Raw genomic sequence first — 15,435 nt, forward strand, 5'->3', positions numbered from 1 at the left:
CTTACAATGCAAATGAGCCAGATGAACTATAAATTAGGACTTTTTTTCAAATCCATTGGAAAGTTGAGGTTGCAGAGTAACCAAATGGCCCCAAACGGAGAGGGGCAGTTGCCTGCAAGGGGAGAGAAGACATTAGCACTAGTTTCGGTAGGGTCGTTGTAAACAGACACTGAAAAGAACAGCCTTCCTAAAAGTGATTGGTGAAGGCAGGATATGGGCTGCAAGAGTGTTAAGACCCAGGGGCCTGCAGAAACTGAGGGAGTCGCCGTATCTTCCAGGCTTTTTCTTCACAATCTCTACCAGGGGCGGCCGGGCGCGGTGGCTCAAGCCTGTAATCCCAGCACTTTGGGAGGCCGAGACGGGCGGATCACGAGGTCAGGAGATCGAGATCATCCTGGCTAACATGGTGAAACCCCGTCTCTACTAAAAAATACAAAAAAAAAGCTAGCCGGGCGAGGTGGCGGGCGCCTGTAGTCCCAGCTACTCGGGAGGCTGAGGCAGGAGAATGGCGTGAACCCGGGAGGCGGAGCTTGCAGTAAGCTGAGATCCGGCCACTGCACTCCAGCCTGGGCGACAGAGCGAGACTCCTCTCAAAAAAAAAAAAAAAAACACAATCTCTACCAGGGGCTCAGAGAAAACACTGGAAAGAGCCCTAAGAAGTGTCAGCTGTGACGCACACACCCAGGGAAGTATACAGCGGCCTTGGTCATGGGTAAAGGAACTTACCATATGCTTTCTCTCATCCACAGAACAAAAGCATTCTATGAGGGAAAAGGGGCACAAATACTGTTGCCGTCTGGACACTGGTGAAAAGTCACTGTGGCAGAGGGAAAAAGCCCCATCCCGGAGGAGGGGCAGAAATACCACTGGTGGTGATGGTGAGGACACACCTCATCTGGAGGTTGCGTGGCTGGGGCAGTCATTAGCTGGGATGGGGCAAGTAAACGGAGACCCTCCCAAACCCTAAGACACACTGCCTAAAACTGCAACTTAATCCAAGAACGCCAGCTCCTCCCCAGCCCCCGTTACAGTTCAAGTAACAGCAGAGTATTTCCAGGAGGAGGACAGCAGAGCAAGGGAAGCACAAAGCTTCTGAGCCTGGAAACTCAGGGTCAGAAACACAGTGCTCTGGTATCCAACCCCAATCAGAAATACAACGTATCCTCACAGGAACTCGAGACCACTAAGGAAAATCATAGCAAATCCAATCTTGAAACACGCACAACTCCTAACTACTGTTAGGCTGGCACAAAAGTAATTTTGGTTCTTGCCATTAAAAAATGCGAAAACCGCAATTACTTTTCCACCAGCCATAATACATTAATTCAACCTCTGCAACAAAAGTCTTCACAGCAGGAAAGGCCTCCTCACTTTCAGGTGTAGAAACTATTCACCAAAGTATCTTGTCCTATGTGAGATGTGTCCCTTTTAACAAAATATATAGAGCTATATGAAAAGCCAAGAAGAAAACATTCTGAAGACATGAAACAATCATCAGAACCAGACTCAGATAACAGATTTTGGAAGTAAGAGAGAACTTAAAAAAATTATGGTTTTGGTAGGCCAAGGCACGAGGATCGCCTGAGGTCAGGAGTTCAAGTCCAGCCTGGTCAACATGGCGAAACCCTGTCTCTACTAAAAATACAAAAATTAGCCAGGCGTGGTGGTGCAAGCCTGTAGTCCCAGCTATTTGGGAGGCTGAGGCAGAAGAATTGCTTGAACCCAGAAGATGGAGGTTGCAGTGAGCCAAGATCGCACCACTGCACCCAGTCTGGGTGACAGAGTGAGACTCTCTCTCAAAAAAAAAAAAAAAAAGTTAATATGTCAAGAAAAATGGTGGATACTATGCAAGATCATATGGGTGATTACAGCAAAGTGATGGAACCTATAATTAAATATTAATAGAAATGTAAGACATGAAAAATACCATAACAGAGATGATGAATGCTTTTAGTTGGCTCATCAGTAGGCTCTAAACTGCTGAAAAGAAAATCAGTAAAACTTGAAGATAAGTTAACAAAAATTACCTTAACTGAAACACAACAGAAAAAAATGAAGGAAAAATAAAATCAACCCAGAACGTAACATCCAAAAGCTGTGGAACAGTATCTATGTAAAATATGCACAACTAGAATCCTAGAAGGACAAGAGAAAGATAATGCCTCAGTCTCCCAAGTAGTTGGGATTACAGGCATGCACCACCACGCCTGGCTAATTTTGGGCAGAAGATAATGGGCAGAAGAAATATTTGAAGAAATAATGGCTTAGAGTTTCCCAAAATTAATGACAGACACAAAACCACAGATAGAAGAAACTCAGAGAACACCAAGCAAAGCTAGGCGAGGTGGATTACACCTGTAATCCCAGCACATTGGTTGGCTGAGGTGGGAGGATAGCTTAAACTTAGGAGTTCAAGACCAGCCTGGGCAATGCAGTGAGACTCTCTCTGAAAAAAAAAAAAATTAGCTGGATATGGTACGTGGCTTACAGTCCCAGCTACTCGGGAGGCTGAGGTGGGAGGATTGCTTGAGACCAGGAGGGTTGAGGATGCAGTGAGCTGTGATTGTGCCACTGCTCTCCAGCCTGGGTGACAGAGCAAGACCTTGTCTCAAAAAAAAAAAAAAAGGCTAGGCATGGTGGCTCACACCTGTAATCCTAGCACTTTAGGAGGCCGAGGCAAGTGGATCACTAGAGGCCAGGAGTTTGAAAACAGCTTGAGCAACATGGAGAAACCCTGTCTCTACTAAAAATACAAAAATTAGCTGAGCATGGTGGTGCACACCTGTAATCCCAGCTACTAGGGAGGTTGAGGCACAAGAATCATGTGAACCTGGGAGGTGGAGGTCGCAGTGAGCTGAGATCAAGCCACTGCACTTCAGCCCAGGTGACAGAGCAGGACTCTGTCTCAAAATAAAAAACAAAATCAAGGCCGGGCCTGGTGGCTCACGCCTGTAACCCCAGCACTTTGGGAGGCTGAGGCGGGCGGATCACAAGGTCAGGAGTTCGAGACCAGCCTGACCAACATGGTGAAATCCTTTCTCTACTAAAAATACAAAAAATTAGTTGGGCGTGGTGGCGCATGCCTGTAATCCCAGCTACTCAGGTGGCTGAGGCAGGAGAATCACTTGAACCTGGGAGGCAGAGGTTGCAGTGAGCTGAGATTGCGCCACTGCACTCCAGCCTGGGCAACAGAGCGAAACTCTGTCTCAAAAAAAAAAAAAAAAAAGAAAAAAAAATCAGACCACACCAAGCAAGGTAAATACCAACCACACCACACCGAAGAAAAAGAAGTTTCCTGACCAGGCGTGGTGGCTCACAGCTGTAATCCCAGCACTTTGGGAGGCTGAGGCAGGCAGATCACCTGAGGTTAGGAGTTCAAGATCAGCCTGGCTAACATGGTGAAACCCCATTTCTACTAAAAATAAAGAAAATGAGCTGGGTGTGGTGGTGCACGCCTGTAATCCCAGCTACTCGGGAGGCTGAGGTAGAAGAATCACTTGCACCCGGGACACGGAGGTTGCAGTGAGCTGAGGTAGCGCTATTGCACTCCAGCTTGAGCAATAAGAGGAAAACTCTGTCTCAAAAAAAGAAAAAAGTTTCCTTCTAGTTGGTTACCCTAGTGAATTCTACTAAACAGTTAAAGAATAAGGCCAGGCACAGTGGCTCATGCCTGTAATCCCAGCAACTTGGGAGGCCAAGGTGGGTGGATCACCTGAGGTCAGGAGTTCAAGACCAGCCTGGCCAACATGGGGAAACCTTGTCTCTACTAAAAATACAAAAATTAGCTGGATGTGGTGGCAGGTGCCTGTAATCCCAGCTACTTGGGATGCTGAGACAGGAGAATCGCTTGAACCTGGGAGGTGGAGGTTGCAGTGAGCCCCGAGATAAAAAATAATAACAAATAAATAACACCAAATCTACACCTTCTTTTCCAGAAAATAGAACACTCACTTTACGAGGTCAGCATTACTCTGACACCAAATCAGATGAAGACAGAAAATTTCCGACCAGTATCGCTCTGAATATAGATGGAAAAGTTCTAGGCAAAATATTAGCAAAACAAATACCATTACACACCTATTAGAATGGCTACAAAATGGCTGGTTAGCTCAGTTGGTTAGAAGAAAAACCAAAAAGAATGGCTAGAAAACTTCTGGCAGTGCCAAATGTTTGTGAGATGCAACTGGTACTTTCATGTGCTACTGATGGGAATGCAGAATGGTATGTCACTGTGGAGACTGGGCAGCGCCTCAGTAAAGACTCAACTTACCGTATGACTCAGTGCAATGAGTGCTGACACCAGCTACCTGGAGTTAGGTCAAACCATACAGGTTATGGGCAAAGTCTTCCACAAGACTGCCCTCATTCCAGACACCAGCTCCAAGTTCCAGGATCCTGAGGCAACCCTCACTTTTGACCAGCTGATTACAAATTTGGGCGTTTTTGCTATCCTACTCAGGTTTGATAATTGACTAGAACAACTCACAGAACTCAGAAATGCACTTATGATCAGAGTTTCATTATGACAAAAGGTTATAAATAAGCCAGCTAAAGGGAGAAATACATAGGGTGAGGCCTGGGAGAGTCCCAAATGCGAAGGCCCCTTGACTTCAGGACAACTTCTTCTCCAGGAATACTGATATATTTCCCTGGTTGACAGTGCTCTGTACTTACATATTTTATAAAAATATGTAAGAGTTTCCCTCTTATTTAGAATGCCTTTCTCTGACAGAAGCCTAGTTCTCATTAGCTACGATATATGTATGTACTTGTTCAACCCTAATATACAAGTAGCTTGTATAAATAAGAGGGAAACTCACTCAAGCTTTAGTGTCCAGTTTTTTTTTGTTTTGTTTTGAGATGGAGTTTAACTCCTTTTGCCCAGGCTGGAGTAAAATGGCACAATCTCGGTTCACGGCAACCTCTGCCTACCAGGTTCAAGTGATTTTTCTGCCTCAGTCTCCCAAGTAGTTGGGATTACAGCCAGGTACCACCACGCCTGGCTAATTTTGTATTTTTTGTAAAGATGGGGTTTCTCCATGTTGGTCAGGTTGGTCTCAAACTCCTGACCTCAGGTAATCCGCCTGCCTTGGCCTCCCAAAGTGCTGGGACTACAGGCGTGAGTCCCCGCGCCTGGCAAGTATCCAGATTTTTACTGGAACTTCCTTATGTAGGTGTAACCATCACTGGCAGTGAGTCGGACTGGACTATCACGTGGCTCAGAGCCCAGCTCTCTAATGACACCCACAGCATTTCTGGTGTAGCCAGCCCCAATCCTGGGTCATCTCATTAGCATAAACTAGCAAGGGCCACCATAAATAACTCCTATCACTTGGGGAATGCCAAGGATTTGGAGGGCACTTCCCAGGAACTAGGACAAAGGCCAGATTCTCTATTACATACCCAGCAATCCCGCCCCAAGGCAGGTATGGTTTGGCTGTGTCCCACCCAAATCTCATCTTGAATTCCCACATATTGTGGGAGGGACCCAGTGGGAGGTAACTGAATCATGCAGGCAAGACTTTCCTGTGCTGTTCTCACGATACTGAGTAAGTCTCATGAGATCAGATGGTTTTATAAGGGGGAGTTTCCCTGCACAAGCTCTCCTCTGCCACCATGTGAGATGTGCCTTTTACCTTTTGCCATGATTGTGAGGCCTCCCCAGTCACGTGGAACTGTAAGTCCAATAAACCTCTTTCTTTTGTAAAATGCCCAGTCTCGAGTATGTCTTTATCAGCAGCATGAAAAAAGAATATAGCATGTAACACCAGAGAATAAAAGCTTACACTCACACAAAAATCTATACCCAAATGTTTACAAGAGTCTAATCATCCTAAACTAGAAATGACCCAAATGGGCAAATGAATAAACAGTGGTGTATCCACACAGTGGACTACTACTACTCAGCAATAAAAAAGAATGAAGTGCTGATTCACACAAGATGAGTGAAACTTAACTGCACTTTGCGAAGCAAGAGGCCGAACTGTGATCTCGTTTACATGACTCTCTGGAAAAGCAAAAAACTAAAAGGGCAGAGAACAGATCAGATCAGATCAGATCAGTGGTAGCCAGGAGCTGCAGGGGAGGGAGGTGGTTACCTGTAAAGGGCCAGCACAGGGGAATTTTGGGGGTGACTGAAATGTTCTGTATAGTATTGTGGTGGCGAATACATGACATTTGTTGAAACCCACAGAACTGTATGCCAGAAAGACTGAATTTTAATGTATGTAAATTTACAAATTAACCAGGATATGTGGGGGAGGAGAGAATGTAGACCGTAACAGATGAACCTAACTGTTACACCAACGAGGCACAATATCACAATGAAGGGAATGGGAAAGAAAAGAATTAATGTAATTTTGAATCTAAGGACCTAAGTTATCTTTGAAAAAAAGTTATGACACGATACTGAAACGCTAAAGACTAAAAGAACTGTATACAAGCACTATATTTTAGGTGGTAAATTTGCTTTTTGTAGGGCACAGCCTGGAATCCACAGGAGGCCAACGGTTCTGAAGCTACTTGTATATTCGGGTTGAGCAAGTGCATACATGCATCATAGCTAATGAGAGCTACGCTCCTGTCAGAGAAAGGCATTCTAAATAAGAGGGAAGGCCAGAATGAGGCCACTGGAGTTGAACTGTTACCAGTGTAGACTCACAGTCATAGTGACACACACATACAGATATGTACTGAAACACATATAAATGTGTGTATCTGCATGAGTAACTATACAGTCGGCCCTCTATATCTTTGCTTTCTGCATCCATGGAGTCAACCAACAACGGACAGAATTTATTTTTAAAAAATAGCACAACAATAATTTACATTGTATTTATTTACATTGTATTAGGTATTATAGGTAATCCAGAGATGATTTAAAGTATCTGGGAGATCAGGTGTGGTGGGTCACACCTGTAGTCCCAGCTACCTGACAGGCTGAGGTGGGAGGATTGCTTGAGCCCAAGAGTTCATAGCTGCTCAGTGAGCTATGCACAGCTGCACCCCAGCCTGGGCAACAGAATGAAACCCTGTGTCAAAACCAAAACAAAGTATCCAGGAGGATGTGCATAGGTTATATGCAAACACTATGCCATTTTATATAAGGGACTTGAGCATCTGTGGACTTTGGTATCCACAGAGGGTCTTGGAACCAATTCCTCACAGATCCTGAGGAACAGCTGTCTATATGCATTTTCTTTCTTTTCTCTTTTGAGATGGAGTTTTGCTCTTGTCACCCAGGCTTAAGTGCGATGGCAAGATCTCGGCTTACCGCAACCTCCACCTCCCGGGTTCAAACAATTCTGTCTCAACCTCCCGAGTAGCTGCGTTTACAGGCATGTGCCACCACATCTGGCTAATTTTGTATTTTTAGTAGAGATGGGGTTTCCCTATGTTGGTCAGGCTGGTCTTGAACTCCTGACCTCAGGTGATCCACCTGTCTTGGCCTCCCAAAGTACTGGGATTAGAGGCATGAGTTGCTGTGCCCAGTCATACATTTTCTCTTTTTTGAGACAGGGTCTCACTCTGTCACACAGGCTGAAGCGCAGTGGCACGATCTTGGCTCACTGTAATCTCTACCTCCCAAGCTCAAGTGATCCTCCTACCTCAGCCTCCCAAGTAGCTGGGACCACAGGTGTGCACCACCACACCCAGCCAATTTACATTTTCTATATATCCACTGAGTGGGACTAGAAGCAGTGACAGTCTAATAATAATAAATACATGGCATCCAAATCTTTGTTTCTAAATAGCATTCTCCAGTAATAAGAACCATGGTTCTTCAGGAAGAGGTTAATTCCGTGGCTGGGGTAGGTATCTTGTCATGTCAGAAAGCAAAGAAATGCTTAAAAACAACAACAACAACAAGAATGAGACATATGAAAAGGGCACAGGAGCCAATCTGGAAGAGTTTCCAATGGCTGAAACCAGAACAAGCCAAGCTACAAAATGTTAACTCAAAAACAAAATAAATATCCATCATATATAGATATATAAAGTAGCTGATATAAATAAGTAGCTGAAATTACAAAAACGGGGAAGAAAGGACTTTTCCTTACAGCATTCTAACAAAAAACATAGAAGAAATTAAGGAATTAGAAAATTACCATTAAAACATTACAGTAACAATTCCCATATGCAAGATCAACTACTAGGTGCTAAAATTAGTAAGTGAGAGTTTTGGCTGGGCGCTGGGTGCAGTGGAACATGCCTGTATCGAAGCACTTTGGGAGGCTGAGGCGGGAGGGTCGCTTGAGCCCAAGAGCTCAAGAACCCCATCTCTACAAAAAACACAAAAATTATCCCGGTGTGACTGCGCATGCCTGTAGTCCCAGCTACTCAGGAGGCTGAAGTGGGAGGATCGCTTAAGCCCGGGGGTTGAGGCTTAGTGAGCCGACATTGCGCCACCACAGAATGGGTAACAAAGCCAGACCCTGTCTTCCAAAAAAAAAAAAAAAAAAAACACAGTTTAATAGAAACAAGGTATCTGCACAGTTTCAAAGTATCTGCCCCAAATATTTAGTAATTACAAAGGGGTAAAAACGTAAATCTATAGTAAGAAATCCTCACAAAGTCTGGGCACGGTGGCTCACGCCTGTAATCCCAGCACTTTGGGAGGCCGAGGCGGGCAGATCACAAGGTCAGGAGATTAAGGCAAACACGGTGAAATCCCATCTCTACTAAAAATACAAAAAAAATTACCCGGGAGTGGTGGTGGGCGCCTGTAGTCCCAGCTATTTGGGAGGCTGAGGCAGGAGAATGGCGTGAACCCAGGAGGCGGAGCTTGCAGTGAGCTGAGATAGCACCATTGCACTCCAGCCTGGGCGACAGAGCAAGACTCCGTCTCAAAAAAAAAAAAAAAGAAATCCTCACAAACACCACCTTAACCAAGTAATCTCATGGTTTAGTTCACCAATAAAAAACATCAACATCAGGGCCAGGCACAGTGGCTCACGCCTCTAATCCAGCACTTTGGGAGGCCGAGGCAGGTGGATCACTTGAGGTCAGAGTTTGAGACCAGCCTGGCCAACATGGTGAAACCCCGTCTCTACTAAAACACAGAAATTAGCCGGGCATGGTGGTGCGTGCCTGCAATCCCAGCTACTTGGGAGGCTGAGGCAGGAGAATGGATTGAATCAGGGAGGCAGAGGTTGCAGTGAGTCGAGATCATGCCACTGCACTCCAGCCTGGCCGACACAGTGAGACTCTATCTCAACAAAACAAAACAAAAAACCAACACAATCAACACCAGGCCATGAGCACACCTGTAATCTAGCCTGTAATCAATCTAGCACTTTGGGAGGCTGAGGCAGGGGGATCGTTTTGAGCTCAGGAGTTGGAGACCAGCCTGGGCAACATGGTGAAACCCCATCTCCACAAAAAATAGAAAAATTAGCCAGGTGTGGTGGTGGACACCTATAGTTCCAGCTACTCGGGAGGCTTAGGTGGGAGGATCACTTGAGCCTGGGAAGCAGAGGCTGCAGTGAGCCAAGCTGGTGCCAGTGCATTATAGCCTGAGTGACACAGTGAGATTCCGTCAAAAAAAATATATATATATATAGTATATATATGTACATTTATATATCAACATCATATCCCCCCGATGTGATGCACTGAGAAGGGCCTTCTCAATAATGCATAACCTCAATTTAATATAAGAAAGCATCTGACAAACCCAAAGAAGAACAACATTTAAGAAAATAACACATCCTCTTCAAAAATATCAAGGTCATGAAAGCAAGGAAAGGTGGAGGAGCTGTCATATACTGAAGGATCCCAAGGAAACATGGCAACAAAATACAACGTGGGATCCTAGACCGGATCCTAGAACAGAAAAAGAACATTTGTGAAATAATGGTGGAATCTGAACAAATTCTGTAATTTGGTTAACAATATTATAACCAGGATTAACTTCTTAGTTTTGATCACCATTCTGTAATTATGTAAGGCATTAACAAAAGGAGAAGCTGGGCAGAGGGTATATGGAAACTCTTGTACAATTTTTGCAACTCTTTTGCAAATCTAAAATTATCTCAAAATTAAAAGCTAAAAACAAAGAATAATCTTTAGGTTTTAAATTATTTGGTATCAGAATGTTGGGTTTGGTGCAAGTGAGATAAAGTGGAAAAGGCACTAGACTAGCAGTTCACCCCATCCCTGCCAGTGGTATTGAACCTTAAGAGAATCATACAACCTCCCCGAACCTCAGGCTCCACGGCCACACAGGTTTGATATACAACTCATCTACCTCAAAGGTTACTTAAGGATCAATGACACAAGTAGTTAAAGTTGTCCAGAATGGACATGTTCACGGACAACACAAGCATTAATATATCTCTAGCCCTAAGAGAAAACTCTATTCAGGAGACATTTTCCAGGAATGAACTTGAGATAAAACACTAAATACAGAAGCGAGGTAACAGTAGACAGTTCTTCAGCAAAAAAAGGAAAGGTTACAAAAATAAAAATAAAAAAACATGCTGAGGGCTCTATCAGGGTACAGAAAGAGCAAGAAAGTAGGACAAGCAGAGAGTGGAGCAACTGGTTCTTTTCCTGTGCCTCTTCCTTCCCTCTCTGCTACCTAAATGTTAGCACAGCCAACTACGTCAAGCAAGAGGAAAAATAGCGGTGTTCCCGGCATCACCGAGGAACTTGGAGCAGCCTTAGTATATAAGACAGCTTGGAAACGAGGGAGAAACTACTTTCCTGTCCTAAAGCGAACAGGTCTGAACTAAAAGCTATCATCTCTGAAGAAATCTTTTGGTCTTTCAGGTTTACTCTAATTTTAGAATGACTGGGATCGATGCTAGGCATCACTCCTCACCATGAGACTAAACACAAAACAAACTAATCAAATGTTTGGATCTTCTCTACAGTACTAAACAGCCACAGTCAATGAGTAGAAAAAAGGGGTTTCTGGTCCCAATTTAATAAATAGCAGAGGCATATTTTCTCAAGTTGATTTTATTAACAAAAAGTGCAAACTATTTTGAACAAAAGTAAACTATGAGTCACAGCATTCAGCAAGACAATAAGACACGGAAGAGTGAACAATATTCACTAAGTAAAATACAGCAGATGAGATGCTGCCCACATGTATATTTAATTATTCATGCTTTTTCAATAGTCTCTTAGTCAACTTTCAGTGTAATTTTCACAAATATATAGCAACTCAAACACAAATGCAAGAGCACAATGGCAAAGTTTGGCAACTGTTTTGGGCTAATTATGAGTATGAAAGAAAACCTTATATCACAGTTTCACGTTCATGTAAGCCACTGTGCAACATGAATGAGTCTTTAAAGGTGTTGACACTGAAATCAATGTACAACTAATGAAAATAAAGAAGGGGGCTTAAAAATATTTGCTGCACTATAGTCGTACAGTAAGAGGCAGAAAAAATGAAAGAATTTTAAATAATCTTATATGTGTTTACAGGTCCAGGAACATAACGAATCCATGTGAACTTAATTCATTTAAAATTACATTTGCAGAAGTCACACAACAGAAGGATTCCATGCCATTAAACAGTGTGCCTATGCTTGAACAAGTGAGAGAAGATACATACTCCAAACAGGAGATTCAGTCTAGTGTTACTTCAGTTATTCATATAAAGTGTCTACAGGGCAGAATCTCTTCATAAGCAACTGTTCTGTTCACTAATCTACAGGAACTAATGGAACTGTAATTAAACTGTAATTAAAACCCCAAATATAAAGGTGACTATTTAAACACAACTAAGCTCTAGCCAAAGACAGAGCAGCACCAATGCCAGGCAGGTTACTGACAGCATGCAGGGCCTGGAGGTACATTTTCTGGCAGTTAACCAGCCTTCTGCTGTAATAAACAAACTGCCTTTTGTGAATGTACAAATTTGCTAAATTAATAGAGAACTACATTGTTATTTCCTTACATTACAAAGAACTCTTCCCATACTGTTTTTGCCATGTAGTACTACTGCTGTCTTAGACTAAACTGTGCCACCTTCCAACAGTTTCCAAATTACTATTTCAGGTCGAGATAATGAAAAAATAAGACCAAATCTGATTATCTGACTGATGACAAATTTGAGCACCAACTACAGCAAAATTCAGGGTCAAGATAGCTTGCAAGTCAGTTTTCTTGATCTGGCAATTACCTTCCACTGTTTTCATCTGGATTGAAGCTGAGATCTTCAGGGCCTATTTGTTCACCATCAGGAAAACTGGAATGTGTATCTATGATTGAAAAATAGATAAATAAGCAATTTTAAATTTAAAAGCATATAACAAGGGGAATATTTTCCTTCTAAAGTCTTTAAATGATCTTACCAAATATGTTATTTAAGCGATAAAGATGTGCTTTTTGTGAACAAATCTCTGTCTTCAGAGTCAGGTATAATCAAACACAAAGGAAAAATAAAGGAGAAAAAACAAAATGTGTAACAGACCCACAATTAAAAGATGACAGGAATTGTCTCATTTTGTCCTCCTGGGGACAATCTGGGGAGCTTAAGAAGGGAATCCAGCTTAAGAAGGGAACAAGAAGCAATGATGTATATTCTCAAGATTCAAGACCTTATAAACATAAAACGTATTTCAAAGCCAATTAAACTATGCATGCAAATATCACTACAAAACCACCAGCACTCCAAATAACTTGTACAAAATTTGGATGCTTCTTTTAGAAGCACAAGAAGTTACTAAAGATGCCTTAATACTTACAAATCGTCAAATGCTTGGTTCTGTATTGAAAAAGATACCAGAACACCAGGAAAATATGTAAAATATAAAGCAGACAATTAGCAAAGGCTTGACAATGTTGTCATTCCAGGATATCTTGCAGAGGAATGTTCAGATTGATTATTAAGGCCTCTGGGTAACTTTAAATGTGTATTTCTCTAACTTGACAGTATATCCTTTTCTTGATTAATCTGTATTCCAGAAAACTGCTTCATAGCAGAACATGACAGAATATTAGGTTGCCATAAAAAATGAAGTTTATGAAATTTTAAATAACATACAAATATATTTAAGTTAAAAAAGCAGAATACAACATTATTTATAAAATATTTAGGTAGGGATGGCACAGTAGCTCACACCTGTAACCCCAGTACTTTGGGAGGCCGAGGTGGGTAGATCACCTGAGGTCAGGAGTTCGAGACCAGGCTGGCCAACATGGCAAAACCCAGTCTCTACTAAAAATTACAAAAACTAGCTGGATGTAGTGGCACGTGCCTGTAGTCCCAGCTACTCAGGAGGCTGAGGTGGGAGAATTGCTTGAACCTGGGAGGCAGAAGTTACAGTGAGCTGAGATCATGCCACTGCACTTCATGCTCTGGAGACAGAGCAAGACTCTATCTAAAAAAAAAAAAAAAAAGAAATGCAAATAAGAACAGAAGAAAACAAGGTAAAATATTAACATTAGGTTTCTCTTGTTGAGTTTTTTCCTAATAACTTTTTTTGGGGTAGGAGGGAATAAAAATTGATTTCACAATCTGCATATATTTCTAAGTTATTTTTGTTTTAAAAGGTTAAAGTTATCCTACAGTAGGCTAGAAAAATCTCTGAAAAGGAAAAAATTCCAAACATCTGAAATCTCCCGAGGGTTGGCAATCATTTCCTGTGAAGGGTAGATAGTAAATATTTAGGCATTGTAGACCACAAACGGACTCTTGAAAATTCTTCTTTGGGCCGGGCGTGGCGGCTCATGCCTGTAATATCAGCACTTTGGGAGGCCAAGGCAGACGGATCATGAGGTCAGGAGTTTGAGACCAGCCTGGCCAACATGGTGAAACTCCATCTCTATTAAAAATACAAAAAAATTAGCCAGGCGTGGTGGTGTGTGCCCGTAATCCCAGCTACTCAGGAGGCTGAGGCAGGAGAATCACTTGAACCCAGGAGGCGGAGGTTGCAGTGAGCCAAGATCACGCCACGGCACTATGGCCTGGGCAACAAAACAAGACTCTGTCTCAGGGCAAAAAAAAAAAAAGAAAACTCTTCTTTCTTTTGCTTGTTTTTTTAAGATTCTTTACAAAGCAAAAACCATTCTCAGGTCACAGACTACACAAAAGCAGGCTGTGGACCTCTTCTCTACCCAGTAAGTAGCACTCATTAGGTGCAACTCAGCCAAATATTACCAGCTGTGTTTTTTCAGTACTCACCATAATAGTTTACCAAAGAATGTTGTCTCATAAATGACAATAATTAAAAAAAAAAAAAAAAAGAAGTAGAAGCAGAAGAAGCAAAAGCAGCAGAGCGGAAGAAGTAGAAGTAGCAGCAGCAGAAGAAAGAGAAGCAGCAGCGGCGGTTTTATTAATCTGTGTAAAATGACATCATGTGCTGCACCTTCATCCAGGGGCTGTGTCATGGCCATGAAAGAGTCGTGAAACCCGCCCACACTGGTGTGCTCTTCCTGCTCCTCATTCTCAGTGTCACATTCAATGTCACTGTCGCTACTCATTCCTGGCAGGAAGGAAGGAGAACATGTTTCTGAAAAGAAACCACCACAAGTGAAAGGAAACAGAAATCTCCTTAACTACTAAACTGAGATTCCTATTGAATTTTACATGGAATGCCAAGAATTCAACAAACTAAACACAACAAAACAAAGACAAAAGTAACCACACAAACCTCAATTCTCTTTAGCTATTTAGAGCGGTGGTTTTATTTTTGTTCTCAAAGTTTAAAATTGCCCTTTCCATAGTACCTGAAAGTTATCATTTGAAACCAGCATTAATTTCATTATACTGATAATATTTTTTTCCAAATCAAACACTGTTTATTTTTTCAGTCACAAGAGATAACAGGAACTCTTTTAATCCTGATTCATTATAGATATAATTACAGTCCCTAGCCTAAAACATAAATATAAATGTGTTATACAAATCCACATGTTAGATGAATATTAGAAATTCTGGCAGTTCTAGTAGTAAGTTAGTTTGTATTAATTGGGCATCTAATTTTTTTGTGTATGCCGGTTGATTTTTATTTATTTTTATTTTTTGAGAGACAGGGTCTCGCTCTGTTACCCTAGGCTGGGCTGCAGTGGCCTGATCATAGCTCACTGCAGCCTCAAACTCCTGAGCTCAAGGGATACTCCTGCCCTAGCCTCCCAAGTAGATAGGTCCACAGGTACATGATACCATGCCCTGCTAATTTAAACATTTTTTGGAGGGACAGGGTCTTGCTATAATATGTTGCCCAGGCTGGTCTCGAACTCCTGGGCTTGAGAAGAGATCTTCCCACTTTAGCCTCTTAAAATGCTGGGATTACAGGCACTGCCTGGCCACATCAGTTGATTTTTAAAAGAGTAATTCTATAAAAAGTATTTGTTCCAGCAAGATAGCAATCAAGAAAACCTGAAAATCTTTCTGCTACAAATCCTTACAAATAGCCAAATAAAATATAAATGTAAAACATTATTTTAATGAATAAGCACATTAAAAGGCAGAAA

At 42.2% G+C, this 15,435-nt stretch overlaps 1 protein-coding gene across 9 annotated transcripts in view; it reads right to left on the reverse strand.

The window, feature by feature from the left end:
• TRIM37 (tripartite motif containing 37) overlaps positions 1-15,435 on the reverse strand; it is a 128,095-nt gene that overhangs the window by 5,264 nt on the left and 107,396 nt on the right. For 3 of the 9 annotated variants that reach the window (XM_033183685.1, XM_033183678.1, XM_033183680.1), the window contains 2 exons: positions 14,328-14,444; positions 12,140-12,218 (listed from right to left, as the gene is read on the reverse strand). In XM_033183685.1, coding sequence (XP_033039576.1) covers positions 12,140-12,218; positions 14,328-14,444 — 196 coding nt within the window. Of the gene's footprint in view, positions 1-10,947; positions 12,219-14,327; positions 14,445-15,435 lie in introns of those variants that run through there. The other 6 variants (XM_033183683.1, XM_033183681.1, XM_033183684.1 and 3 more) reach the window with 4 other exon arrangements.

The sequence above is a fragment of the Trachypithecus francoisi genome, unplaced genomic scaffold (genome assembly GCF_009764315.1).
Source record: "Trachypithecus francoisi isolate TF-2019V2 unplaced genomic scaffold, Tfra_2.0 Lachesis_group20, whole genome shotgun sequence".
NCBI classification, from domain to species: Eukaryota; Metazoa; Chordata; class Mammalia; order Primates; family Cercopithecidae; genus Trachypithecus; species Trachypithecus francoisi.